The sequence below is a fragment of the Ornithorhynchus anatinus genome, chromosome 11 (assembly GCF_004115215.2).
Source record: "Ornithorhynchus anatinus isolate Pmale09 chromosome 11, mOrnAna1.pri.v4, whole genome shotgun sequence".
Lineage (NCBI taxonomy): Eukaryota > Metazoa > Chordata > Mammalia > Monotremata > Ornithorhynchidae > Ornithorhynchus > Ornithorhynchus anatinus.
Genome location: NC_041738.1, coordinates 8,199,964 through 8,213,615, shown reverse-complemented (window position 1 = coordinate 8,213,615; position 13,652 = coordinate 8,199,964). Strand labels below are relative to the sequence as shown.

The window sequence follows — 13,652 nt, the reverse complement described above, 5'->3', positions numbered from 1 at the left end:
GGCAGGCACATTTAGCGTGCCTGGTCCTGTTGCGGGTGGAAACTAGATCTTCTCGCTGGCTGTGTGAGAGCAGCGTGGGGCAGGAGGGGTGAGGAGGAAGAGAAAATAGCAAGGTGAGTTGGGGGCTTCCTGCTCCCCACGCCTCCAACTCACTCCCAGAGGCCGCAGTGGCCAAGCTGAAGGAAAAGGTTCAGGGTCTCTCTAAGCCACCGGGTCCAGAGGCCCCGATCTTATCTGGGGTTCTCCTTTAAGGGAAGTTTGGGACTGGGTGGGGGACTTCGTTGGTTAGGGAGAGGGTTTCAGGGTCCCACTCCCCTTGGATCTGAGCTTTGCTCCTGAGGGGCAGTCCCTTGGGCGAGTGGGTCCAGTTGGGCACACCGGGAAGGGACCAGGCCAGATGTGTTTGGTCCAGAGGCTCGCTGGGAGAGGCCAATCTACTGCTCTTGGGCTCCTAGTAGAGTCAGGTCTCCGGTCACTGGGGTAGGATGACTCAGACTGCCCCTGCCCCTCCTCCATTCCATGGCCACTCCCCCCCCATCCCGGCTGCCACCGCCACAGCTTTGCGACTCACACTGACCCCACCCCTAATACTGTCAGGGTGGGTCCAGAGGAAGACAAGCAAGCCTCGGGTGCCCCAGTGACCGGCAGGCAGAGAGGCCAGAAGTGTGCGCTCTACAGAGGCCACCAGAACCCATGCTTTAACTTCAAAGGAGCAGCCACAGAGCTGCCCCACCCCGCCGTCTCCCCTCCCGTGCGAGTGGTGTGGGCCGTCCCCGGCTCCCTGGGCTGGCCTTTTGGTCAGCAGCTGGTTCTGACGCCGGGAGACCTCCAACTGTCCCTCTCTGCTGGAGCCTCCGCACTTGTTCCTCCTTGTGGGAGCCGGGGGGTGGGGGAGCCTGACTCATGAGATGATCTTTGTTGGGACAGGTTGGGTGGTTGTGATGGGGGAAACCCCTCCACAGGTGTCAGGGACCTGGGTGTGTATGTGAGAGAGAGAGGAGGGGGAGGGAGAGAGAAAGAGAGAGAGAGAGAAAAAAAATGCATGTATGTATATGCTGGGGGGACTTTCACAACCACAATCTGGCTTACACCCTCAGCATCTCTTTGAGGTCCAGCTGGTCAGGGATGCTGCTTTCGAGGTTACGGAGGGGGCACTAAGGCCCAGAGAGGTTAAATCAGTTGCATAAGAACACACAGTGAGTTACCAGTAGAGCCAGGATTAGAATTCATCTCTCGTGACTTCCAATCCTGAGCTGTCTCCACTCAGACACCCGAAACTCTCCTGGGAACCTCCTTCCTGGGCTTTTCTGATTGGCTGACTCTGCAGGCTTGTGACCCAGAGAAAACTAGAAGAGCGGGTCTCCCATTCTTCCCCGAGATCCCATCTCCGGTGAGATTAAAGCCTTCAAATTACTCTTGGAGCTGAATGAATCATTTTTCTGGTGGGCAATCAATCGGGAATTTACTGAGTGCTTACGGTGTACAGAACACTTCACTGAACACTTGGGCAAGTGCAGAATAATAGAGTTGGTAGGCTTGATACCTGCCCACAAGAAGTTTACAATCTACAGGGGGAGGCAGGCATGAAAATAGATTAAGGAGGGAAAACAGTAGACTATAAGAATATTACAGAAGGATTGTGGGGCTGCCGGCCTGAAAGGTCAACAGTTCTGTCCCAGATGGGCAGGGTAGACTCTGACTTTAGTCATTGGAGGCAGGACCGGGGCAGACTAAGCCATCGAGGGCAGGGATTGTGCCAGGTATGGTCAGACCCGGCGATTCCTCGGGGGATGGACACTTCAGAATCACCCATCGTCGGGGGCCTGGACCTGGACCTATCGTCTCTTGCCTCGGTCTCCCCGGCGCCTGGCGCTGTCCGGCTAGCTCCCTCCCACTGATGAAAGCGGAAGGAGGTGGGTGGCCGCAGAGAGCCCCCCGCCTGCCTCCTTTTTCCAGGCTGGTCTGTGGACTTCTGCTTTTGCTGTGTGGGAGGAGTGGGGCGGGTGAACGCCGATGGGGGCTCCAGGCAGGAAACGTCAGTTAGTCGGTCTGGCCTGGGGGGTGGCGCCGGGGCCAGTGGCCTCCGGGTCAGGGAGTTGTTCGTCTCGGGGTGGCCAGAGAGCCTGCCTCCTAGTGACCTGGTCGCTAATTTCTTGAGGGGTTAAAATCTCCAGTGAAGCCCCTGGATAGTGAGGAGGCAGGGGAGCGGTCCCCGGAAGAGGAAAAGGGCCTCCTGGGGAGTGTGTGTTTGTGTGTGTGCACGCTCCTGTGTGGTGGGGGCATGGAATAGTGTCCTCAGCTGGTGGGGGAGAGCAGGTGTGGCGGGCCAGTAGAAGAGCCTGGCTTTGTGGCTCTCTTCCAGGGTCATCAGTTGTATGATGAGCGTCTACTATGTGCAAGATCTCTGGTGTTTCCCATTCCCAGCTCCCCAGGCCCAGGTTGCGCAGTCCACAGAGTGGGCTGCCCTTAATTTATTTTAATTACGGTATTTGTTAAACATTAACTATATGCCAAGCACTGTTCCAAGTTAATTAGGCCAAATACAGTCTCCCCCCTTTTTTTTTTTAATGGTTTTTATTAAGCGCTTACTAGGTACCAGGCACTGTACTGGGAGTCAGAAGGTCATGGGTTCTAATCCGGGCTCTGCCACTTGTCTGCTCTGTGATCTTGGGCAAGTCACTTCACTTCACTTCCCTTTATGCCTCAGTTCCCTCATCCATTAAATGGGGATTTGAGACTGTGAGCCCTATGTGGGACAGTCCCAAATTCGATTTGCTTGTTTCCACCCCAACGCTTAGTGCTGTACCTCACACATAGTAAGAGCTAAACAAATAGATTGTTATTATTACTAAGCACTGGGGTAGATACAAGCTAATCAGGGTGGACACATCCATGTTTCACAGTGGGACTCACTCTCAATCCTCATTTTACAGATGAGGAAACTGAGGCACAAAGAAATTAAGTGACTTGTCCTGTCCCTGTCTCATGTGGGGCTCATAGTCTAAGGAGGGAGGAGGAAAATTGTTGAACGCTGATTTTACAGTTGTGAAAACTGAGGCACAAAAGAAGTTAAGTGGATTGAGCAAGGTCTCACAGCAGTAAAGGTTGGTGTCAGGATTAAAACTCAGATCCTGTGACCCCCCCCGCCCCCCAGACCTGTGCTTTGTCCATTAGGCCACACTACTTTGTTACTTCTCTTTGGCTGACTTAGGGCTATAACTTGGAAAGGGACAATGAGGCGTCGCCTTTCCAGGGGACCTTTTTAGATCGACCCTATCTGGCTCGATCAGTCTGGAATCTCCTGGGCACTTTAATTTCGACGACACATATCTGATGTTGCATGAGTGTTTTGTATGTTTTGGGCTTCTTTCCCCATCATGTCTCTCTGTGTCCATGATTTTGTCTCCCCAGTGCCTTCAGTCTGCCTGAATGCCCATTTTTAATAACAATTGTGGTATTTGTTAAGCTGTAACTATTTACCAAGCACCGAACCAAGCACTGGGATAGATACAGGATAATCAGATCGGACATAGTCTCTGCCCTTCAAGGGGCTCACAGCCAAAGTATGAGGGAGAACAACTTAGTGAATCCCCATTCTGCAGATGAGAAATGTGAGGCCCAGAGAAGTTCAGTGACTTTTCTAAGGACACAGAGCAGGAGCTGGGCTTAGAACCCAGATCCTCTGGCTCTCAGGCCTCTGATCTTTCCATTATACGATGGCGGAATCAAGGACCGTCCTTCCGGCTGTGCGTGTCTTTCCGGGACTGGTCCGACGTGTTGGCAGTAGAGATGGTTGTCGGATGCTGGGGGGTGGGGGGGGATTAGTTGGTGTTTCAATTTCGACTCCATCTCCCCGCAACATGTTTGTAACGTCCTGGAGGGCAGGCATCGTGACTGTTCATTCTGTTGCACTCTCCCCAGAGTTTAGTATTATGTTTGGCACGCAGTTAGCACTCAGTAAATGCCAGACTTCTGTCTGTCCTGATGATCTTGTATCTATCCCAGTACTTAGTAAAGTGCTTGGCTCATGGAAAGCACTTAACAGATACCATTATTATTATTGTCCTGCAGGGCAGTGATGCTATGAGTATTTCCTGCTTGTAGGGTCCCTTTCCCTCTCCCCATCTTCCCTTCTCCTCTCCCCATCTTCCCTTCTCCTCTCCCCATCTTCCCTTCTCCTCTCCCCATCTTCCCCTCTCCCCATTCCCCCTTCTTCCCTTCTCACCACCCTCAGGTGCCAATAGGCTTTTCTGACCTGAGGGTGAGGTTGTGAAGATTGATTCCACCTGAGTCCGCATCTCATCCTCTTCAGGTATCCCCTCCCCTCCCCTTCCCACCCCAGTCATTGAGCAAATTAAAACTGAATGTGGTTCCTTGGTCTTGGATTGCCACTTTGCACTGACCTAAGAACGTACGGGGATTGTCTACAGCCCAAAGAGTAGCCATCCATGAGTAATTAGTCAAATAGAGAGGGGGGAAGTGACCACCAGCTCATCCCGCTGGCTCCTGACATTTTGGCAGAAGGAATCTGTGCTGATACGTGCTCCGGTCAATACAGAGCGACCCACGATAAAGAGGCCGTTTCCCTCCAGGTTTTCATTCCCCTTATGTGATGATGACACAAGGACCTTAAAGTCACAAATGAATGACAGCTAGTTGTATAGATTCTTACCGAATGATTTACCCTGATTGAAAGTCAACCTCACCGCTGCTGTGTGGTATGAAACCAACTGGTGACCTTGGGCAGGTTACTTCACTTCTCTGTGCCTCAGTTGCCTCATCTGTAAAATGGGGATGGAGACTGGAGGCTCTACATGGGACAGGGACTGTGTCCAAACCGATTTGCTTGTATCCACCTGAGTGCTTAGTACAAAGCCTGGCACATAGTGAGCACTTACTGAATACCGTCTTTATTAACTGGTATCTCTTTAGTACAGTTCTCTGCACACAGTAAAGCACTTAATAAATACCATCAATTAATTTATCTTATTCCACTCTTCAGGAGGGGCTTATTCACATTTTATCGAGTCCCTTCCCCTCACTATGGCTGAGCCAGTGTCTGGTCTCTAGGACCGAGAGACGAATGAGAGAATTTAGCTTGGGGTCCCACATCTCTCTTGGACTAGTCTGCTCTCCCTTTTCAGAAGAGGAAATAAGGGCTTTTTGTGTGGTCTTAAATGTCTTTGTGACTTGCGCTCCAGGCCCTTGCTGACTGTGTTCTTTTCCCTTTCCCTCTTTGCACGGCCAAAGGCAAGGGAGAATTTACCTTTGTCTTGCTGGTCTGTAGCTCTGGAGGGACTGTAACAGGCCAAGTTGTGAGAAGCAGCGTGGCCCAGTGGAAAGAGAATGGGCCTGGGAGTCAGAGGACCTGAGTTCTAACCCCAGCTCTGCCACTTGTCTGCAAGTCACTTCATTTCTCTGGGCCTCAGTTTCCTCATCTGTAAAATGGGGATTCAATACCTGTTCTCCTCCCCCCCTTTAATTGTGAACCATATTATCTTTATCTTCTATCTACCCCAGGGCTTAGTATGGGGCCTGGCACAAAGTAAGAGCTTAATATATGCTATAGTTAATAACAAGGGTGAATTTGGGATGATTGAAGTTGACGCAGGAGCCTTTACATCCCCACTCTCTGGGATCCGGGATTTAACACAGACCTGCAGATAGCTGGCAGCCTGGATGCCCTGACCCAGGCACAGGGGACAGTGGTCCAAGGGGAATGGATCTTCAGGCTGGTGGTACAGGCTAGGGCATTGGGGAGCAATGTGAAGAGTCAGTCTTGGGGGTTGAGGGGAATCTTGGCTGGAAAATAAAATCGAGCCAAGAATAGAATGGTCTACACTAGCCTGTCATCTGTGGTGTCTGGCCTGGAGCTGTTGGATTTGATTTGTATCAGGAGGCTGTACCTTCCAGCAGAGCAGATGGGGGCCGAAGGGGAGAGTGGACACTGTGTCCAAATGCCTGGTCAATTCTAGTCCTGTGAGTGGGCTAGATCACCTCAAGAAAGCGGGTGTCATCTGTACCCCCTACCCTTTCCCTAGCCTTCTACATGAAGGCAGATTAAGATCCCCTGGACCAGCTTTCTTGAGCAGAGCAGCAGCGTGGTTAGAGAAGTAGCATGGCTTGGGCATAGAGCCTGGGCCTGGAAGTCGGAAGGACCTGGATTTCTAATCCTGGCTGTACCACATGTCTTCTGCATGACCTTGGGCAAGTCACTTCACTTCCCTGGGCCTCAGGTACCTCATCTGTAAAGTGCATATTGAGTGTGAACCCCAAGTGGGCCTGGGATTGTGTCCAACCTGATTAATTTGTATACCCCTTCCCAATGCTTAGAACAGAGCCTGGTACATACTAAGCACTTAACCGGTATCTTTATTATTAATACTATTGTTATTATTGAGCCTCCTGGATACTGCAGGCTTAGAAGGGCCAGTGGGCAGGTCTCTGTCACCTCACTCGGGAAGGCTGAAAGCAGCCGGGTGTCAGAGTTGTCTTGGCCCAGCCCTGCCCCGGGTACCCTTCCGTGGGCCGTGGTGGACCCCGCCCCTCAGCTGCAGCTCTCCTAGGTGAGATGTTTCTAGGCGGGCACCGGGCCAGCGGCACCATGGTGAAGAAGCCCGGGGCCTGTTATCACGCTTTAATAAAACTTTTCTCCGGTGGCACGGAGGGGAGGGCAGCCATGTTCTTTCTACTTGGCTGGATTTTTCTCAAACCCTCTCCTAGCCTGGCCTGACCTTTATTCAGGAACCAGTTGGAAACCGTCCCTCTGTCCAGAGGAACAATGGAACTCCTCTCCCCAGGGTCCATTTTTCATTCCCTGGGGCTGGTTGCCCTGAGCAGCCCCTTAATTAGTCATGAGCGCTGGCGAGGCTGAGGCTTCAGACCAAATGGCAGTCCGTGGAGGGCTCCCCCTCCCTCCCTCCCTCTTTCTGCTTCTGACTTTGAATCGGTTTTCCCATTTCTCATTCCCCCTCCCTCCCGCCCCCCATATCTTGGAGGTAGTGATGCCATCGGGGCCGGCGGGGGTGGTGATAAAAAAGGACAATGGTTATACCTTTGCACTGCTTTTCCAGAGGGTTTTTAGCAAGACCTCTGCCACCCCCGGAACGGGAAGGAGCCGAGGGTCGCGAACGTAAATTGTGAAGTAGATGGGGAGCTCTTGGGGTCGCTGCCTGTCAGCTGAGACCGGCGTTCTTGAAAGTCTTAACAGATCAGTCGTCTTGCCCATCCACCTGCAGCTCGGGTGGAAGTGAAGGAATGAGTGGAATTGCAGGGCAGGGAGCCTAGTTCCCCGAGAGCAGTTGACGTCCTTAGGACAGTGACCCTTTCTCCTGCCAGATGGTAAAGTCCTGGAGGGCAGGGATTGTGTCTGCTTGTTCTCTTGTGTTTTCTCCAAGTGTTTCAGTGCAGTGCTCGGCACAGGGTAAGCGCTCAGTAGATACCACAGCACTTCTGTCCAAATCTGTAATTTATATTAATGTCTGTCCCTACCTCTAGACTGTTAGCTTGTTGTGGACAGGGAATTGTTCTTTTCTACTCTCCCAAACACTTAGTACAGTGCTCTGCACACAGTAAGTGCTCAATAATAATGATGACGATAATAATAATAATTGTGGTATTTAAGTGCTTACTGTATGCCAGTGTCTGTACTATGTGCTGGGGTGGATACAAGCAAATCGGGTTGGACACTGTCTGTCCCACGTAGGACTCACAATCTCAATCCCCATTTTATAGATGAGGTACCTGAGGCCCAGAGAAATGAAATGATTTGCCCAAGACCACACAGCAGACAAGTCGTAGAGCCGGAATTAGAACCCGTGACCGTCTGACTTCCAGGCCCGTGCTCTCTCCACTATGCCGTGCCGCTTCCCCTGGCACAGTGGATAGAGCAAGGGCCTGCTCAATAAATACAAATGAAGGAATGAAGAGCAGGAGTGTGGAACAGGTGTCGGAAGGTGCTGCCCCGACCCCGTTTCATCACATCCTCGCATCTGTCTTGTGTCTCCGCAGGACTGACCTCACCCAGAGGGAGGCGGCGAGGGGTGATGTTTCGGCTGCAGGAGGCCCCCTAGGTGGCGGGCAAAAGTGAGGCGGCGGGGGCGGGAAAGCAGGATGGAGCTGGTGGCCCGGGGGCCCGGGCGTCGCCCCTCGCCGCTGAGCGTCGCCCCTCAGCCCCCCGAGAGGATGCCCCGATCCTGGACGTGAGCGGCCCTCCCCCGGCTCCCCGACCCGCGCCCTCCTTCTCCCTGCGGCCCCGCCGGCCGGCCCTGGCCGTGGGAGCCGATGCGTTTCCCCTCCTGGTTGCCGAGCGACGAGGGAGGACCAGACTGGACTGGGGTACCATGCCAGCCAAGGGCAAGTACTTTTTTAATGACGGCGAAGACTGGAAGATCAAAGACACGCTGTACGAGAAGTACCGCTACACAAGCCAGCACCATCCGCTCTTGCTCATCTTCCTCGCCATCGCCATTGTTTTTTCCCTGGTCCTGATTGGGGTCTTCTTCTCCTGCCCGGTGAGTGGAATGGCTTTCTTCACCCCCACCAACCCATCCCATCCCCGAGGGCTTGAGACGGCTGGGTGGACGGAGCCCTCGACTTAGAAGCGGTGTGGCCTAGTGGAGAGAGCACGGCCCTGGAAGGCACAGGACCTGGGTTATTATTAATAATAATAGTAATAATGATGATAATGGTATTTGTTAAGCGCTTCTATGTACCAAGCACCGTTCTAAGCACTAAGGTAGATACAAGCTAATCAGGTTGGACACAGTCCTTGTCCTACAGGGGGCTCACAGTCTTAATCCCCATTTTCCAGATGAGGTCACTGAGGCACAGAGAAGTGAAGTGCCGTGCCCAAGGTCATACAGCATGTAAGTGGCAGAGATGGGATTAGAACCCAGGTCCTTCTGACTCCCAGGCCCATGCTCTATCCAACAGGACACGCTGCAGCATCAACCTGGGGTCCAGTGCTGGCCCCGCCACTTGCCTGCTGTGTGACCTTGGGTAAATCCCTTCACTTCTCTGGGCCTCAGTTTCTTCATCTGGAAAATGGAGATTCAATCCCTGCTCTCCCCGCTACTTAGATTGGGAGCCCCGTGTGGTTTGGAGACTGTGTCCAACCTGATTAACTCTATCGACCCCAGCGCTTGACACATAGTAAGTGCTTAGCAAAAATTACCGTGGGGGAGTGGGAGCAGGAGGAATACTCTCCCAAGTGCTTAGTACAGTCCTCCGTACATAATAAGCACTCAATAATAAATACCATGGATTGATCAAGAGGATCAGCTAGAAAGTTGACCACAGTCCTTTTAGATAGTGAACTTCTTCTGGATGAGGAATGTGTCTGTCAATTCTGTTACATTGTACTTTTCCAAGCGCTTAAGTGTTCTGCACACAGTAAGTGCTCAATTAATACTATGGATCGATTGAAAGGATCAGCTAGAGTTGACCACGTATGTCAGGTGAAATAACAGAATCAGGAATTGTGTCTAATTGAATATGCATGTATTTCATCCATACTATGGATGGGTAATAAAAATATATGCGTTTTGGGGGTGACTGTTGGCTAGATAAAACTTGGGGGGTGGTTGGGATTTCATCAGGGAAGCGTTGTTGGAGGCAGGAATTTAGAAGGTGGTTTTTTTTTTTTCTTTTTGTGGTCGGGGAGTTGAGGGTGGGTCGAGGAGGAGCGAACAGTGTGAGCTGAGAACTGCGATGAGAGAGCTGGGCTGTCGGAGGGTGTGTGTGAGAGCGTGTGTATGTGTGTTTTGGAGAGAGATGTGGTGGTGGCGGTGGTAGGGGGAAGCGAGGTCAGGGATGAGAGAGCTGCTCGCCTGTCACGGAGAGGGGGGCGGGGTGGGAACACACACAGAACCCCAGTGTGTGTGTGTGTGAGAGAGATGTAGTTGTGGTGGGAGGGGGAAAGCGAGGTCAGGGCTGCCGGAGAAGAAGCTGGGGATGGAGGACCGGGCCACGTGGCCACATCCTATAACCCCGGCCCTCAGCTTCAGAGACTGTTGCTGCCGCTCAGGTTGGCTCTCGGTTAGGTGCTGGTGGTAAAGACAGAACTAGCTGAGGAGGAGGTCAAATCCATTAGTGGTATTTGAGTGCTCACTTTGTGGAAGCTCATTATGGGCAGGGAACGTGACCGGTAATCGTTTCTATTGTACTCTCCCAAGTCCTTAGTACAGTCGCTCTGCACATAGTAAGCGCTCAGTAAATACCACTGATGGATTTCAGAGCCCTGAAGCTAGAAGGTCTAGAGTCCCGGGACACTCCTTCCCCTGAGAACCGTGTGGTGTGGTGTCTTTTTACATTGTCATCTCCGACTGTTGGTTTTGCAGTTAATTGTTGTTTTGCATTTCCCTGTACCTAACTCTCCCCCTTTAGATTAGGGAAACCCCGTGTGGGACAGGAACTGGGTCTGATCTGTTCACTTTGTATTTACCTCCAGGTTTATGTGCTTTGCACATAGTGCTTAGTAAATAACATAAATAACAGATTGCATCTGTTTGTTCCCTAAATGCCATACTATCGTGCGCTGCCGACTAGATGCTCCGTAAGTCAGTATTTTTTGAGTGCTCACCCTGTGCTTAGCACTGGCCTAAGTCCCAAGTGTTGGGAGAGGGTACTGGGGATACGTGGTTATGCAGGTAGCCAAAGCATCCACTCCATTGGAGTCAGTCAGGTAGGGGTGTGTGGGTTCATGTGCAAATCATAGGAAAATCACCCTAATTTGCAAGATGGCATTTGGAAATAACTTTATCTCTGAAGCATGAATAATAACTGTGGTGTTTGGTAAGCTCTTACTATGTGTCAAGCACTATACTAAACACGGGTAAATACCAAATAATCAGGTTGAATACGGTCATTGTCCCACACAGGGCTCCCAGCGTTAGAGGGAGGGAGATAAGATATTGAATCCTCATTTTACAGATGAGGAAACCGAGGCATGGAGAAGTAATATGACTTGCCCAAGGCCACACAGAAGGCAAGTCTTAGACCCAGGCCTGGGCTCTTCCCACTAGACCTTGCTGCTTCTCTATGGACTACTGGCAAGATCACGGGTTTAGGAGTCAAAGGATGTGGGTTCTAATCTCGGCTCTGCCACTTGTCTACTGTGACCTCGGGCAAGTCACTTAACTTCTCTGTGCCTCAGTTACCTCACCTGTACAATGGGGGTTAAGCCTGTGAGTCCCATGTAGGACAGGGACTCTCTCCAATCAATTAGCTTGTCTTTATCCCAGTGCTTAGAAAGTGCTTGACACATAATAAGCGCTTAAATACCGTAATTATTATTATCATTTGCACGGTTCTATCCAGGCTGAAGAAATCTTTAGCCTCACGGGGTGGGCGGGTGTCTTTGCGTTGCCAGAAACAGAAAATCGAAGATCATCTCGCCTTCATCGTGACAGTCTTCACGACTCTGATCATCTTTGGGATCATTTCGGTGCTCGTGTACATCGAGTCCTTGCTCCGGAGATGGCTCAGGTTCTTTGCCGGGCTCACCTGGTTGTGCTTCCTGAGCTTGGGTTGTGTCCTCATCTTCGATTCAGGGAAGAACGGGAACATCTGCGTCTGGGAACAGGTATCTGTCTTCGCACTCCCCTTGCCCTTCCCGTATCTCCGCCAGCGCCGATTGAAGCTGGGGGATAATAGAGAAATGGGGCCCTTCTCTGCTTCATACCCTGGCGAACGTTAAGTCCATCACGGAGCTACTCCTGAGGACCGTGGGGAGTCAGCGGTTGGACTCGTACCCCCGATTTCCCCTGACCACCCTGGGCGTGAGGGAGGATGTTGGGGGGTGGGGAGACAAGAGGAGTGGCCAAGAGGCTCAGAGTTGTTGAGGAGGAAGAGGGGCTGGTCGATCCACCTGTGGGGAATAGGGTCTGGATAACCCCATTGGGGTGAGTCCAGGAGAGCCGGGCCTGGTTAACCTGAGGCTGGGGAGAGCCGGATCCAGATAATCCATGGTTGGGGGGAGCCGGGCCCAGGTAATCCATAGCTGGGGGGAGTCAGGTCTGGATAATCTGCAACTGCGGGGAGCCGGACCTGGATAACCCATGACTGAGGGAAGCCGAGCTGGTTAAACCACAGCTGCGTGGGAGTCGGCCCAGATAACCCATGGCGGGGGGGGGGGGTGTTGGGAATTGGACCTAGATAAACACAGCAGAGAGGAGCCCGGACCAGATAACACACGGCTGGGGGGGAGTCGGGTATTGGCCCTCCGTGTGGCCCCCTCGACTCTAATCGCCCTGGTGAGCAGGTCCCAGCCTGCCCTCAGGACACATCATTACCTAGGGCTAATTACAAGGCAGCAGTCCCTGAGGTAGACTCCTCCAGACGGCTCCTCCTCCGAAGGGGCCACTTAGCAGTCCTAGGAGAGAGCTAATTAGCGTCTCTGGCTCAAGGCTTCACAACGGCTCTCTCACTGTTGCCTGTCCCGGGCACCCAAGGAACTCCAGAAAGCTGGAATCTGCCCACAGGGCAGCGCTTTAACACAGGGAGGAAGGGTCTGTCCCACAGGGTAGCGCTTTAACAGGGGGAGGAAGGAGCCGTCCGGGTAGCCACTCTAGCCCCGGGCCCCCTGCCCTTACTGACGTGGCCCCGGGGATCCTTGGAATGGAGTCTCAGTAAACGGCAGCTAGGTCCCTTCCTTTAAAATGGGGAAACATCGGGGAGAAGGTCCTGGGGCAAAGTGCTGTAAAATCCATCCCAGATTCCTGCCTGAACTTGGCCTTGGCTTGGGGGCTGTCGCTTTGCCCTTACTCTGGATTCCCGCTAATGGCCTGGTAGCTGCGAATTCAGAAAATCCACCCAGTTCCTCCCTTTGGCCAGGACCGTCAACCTCCTTCTCTGCCAAGCCTTTCTCCAGAGCTGCTCCTCAGGAAAGAGAAGGCAGGCAGCGCAGAGGAACTCGGAAAATCCAGAAGCAGCCAGAAGCAGTGAGGTCTAGGGGAAAGAGAGCACAAGCCTGGGAGTCAGAGGACCTGGGTTTTCGTCCTGGCTCGGCCACTTGCCCGTCAAGTGACCTCGGGCAGGTCACTTCACTTCTCTGGGCCTGTTTCCTCATCCGTAAAATGGGGATTCCGTACCTCTCCTGCTTAGACTGTGAGCCACGTGTGAGTCTGGTATTGTATCTGAACTGATTATCTTGTATCAACCCAAAGCTTAGTACAATGTTTGGCACACAGTAAGTGCTTAACAAATACTACAATCATTATCGTCATCTTCCCACCGAATAATCAGCCACAGGATTACCAGAGTTGACTGTACCTAGGTCTTGGGTGCCTTCTCCTTCACCCCCACCATAACTAAAAACATTCAGACCCATAGTCAGACTGAGTCAGCTGGAGGGGACAACCCCCCCCACCCCCACCCCCACCACACTCTTTCCTTAGTTTCCAACCTCGTTCTGAACCCCGTGTCCTGCCCCAGGTCCCGTTCTTCCTGTTCCTGATCTTCACAGTATACACTATGCTGCCCTTGGGGATGAAGGATGCCATCATCGTCGGCACCGTCTCTGCCATATCCCACCTGCTGGTCTTTGTCATCAGGCTGTGGGGAACAGGCTTCTGGAGCCAGGTACGTTTGTCCGGCACTGTTTCGCTTTGGCTGGGAATACGGAGTGGCCGTCCGGTTTAGCCATGAGGCCG

At 52.5% G+C, this 13,652-nt stretch overlaps 1 protein-coding gene across 3 annotated transcripts in view; it reads left to right on the top strand.

Annotated features, from left to right (window-relative positions):
* The window catches only part of ADCY7 (adenylate cyclase 7), a 78,834-nt gene that overhangs the window by 31,188 nt on the left and 33,994 nt on the right, over positions 1–13,652 (top strand). For all 3 annotated transcript variants that reach the window (XM_029075396.2, XM_029075397.2, XM_029075395.2), the window contains exons 2-4: positions 8,011–8,513; positions 11,372–11,584; positions 13,435–13,581. In XM_029075396.2, the coding sequence (XP_028931229.1) occupies positions 8,343–8,513; positions 11,372–11,584; positions 13,435–13,581 (531 nt within the window). In that variant the 5' untranslated portion in view covers positions 8,011–8,342. The remainder of the gene's footprint in view (positions 1–8,010; positions 8,514–11,371; positions 11,585–13,434; positions 13,582–13,652) is intronic.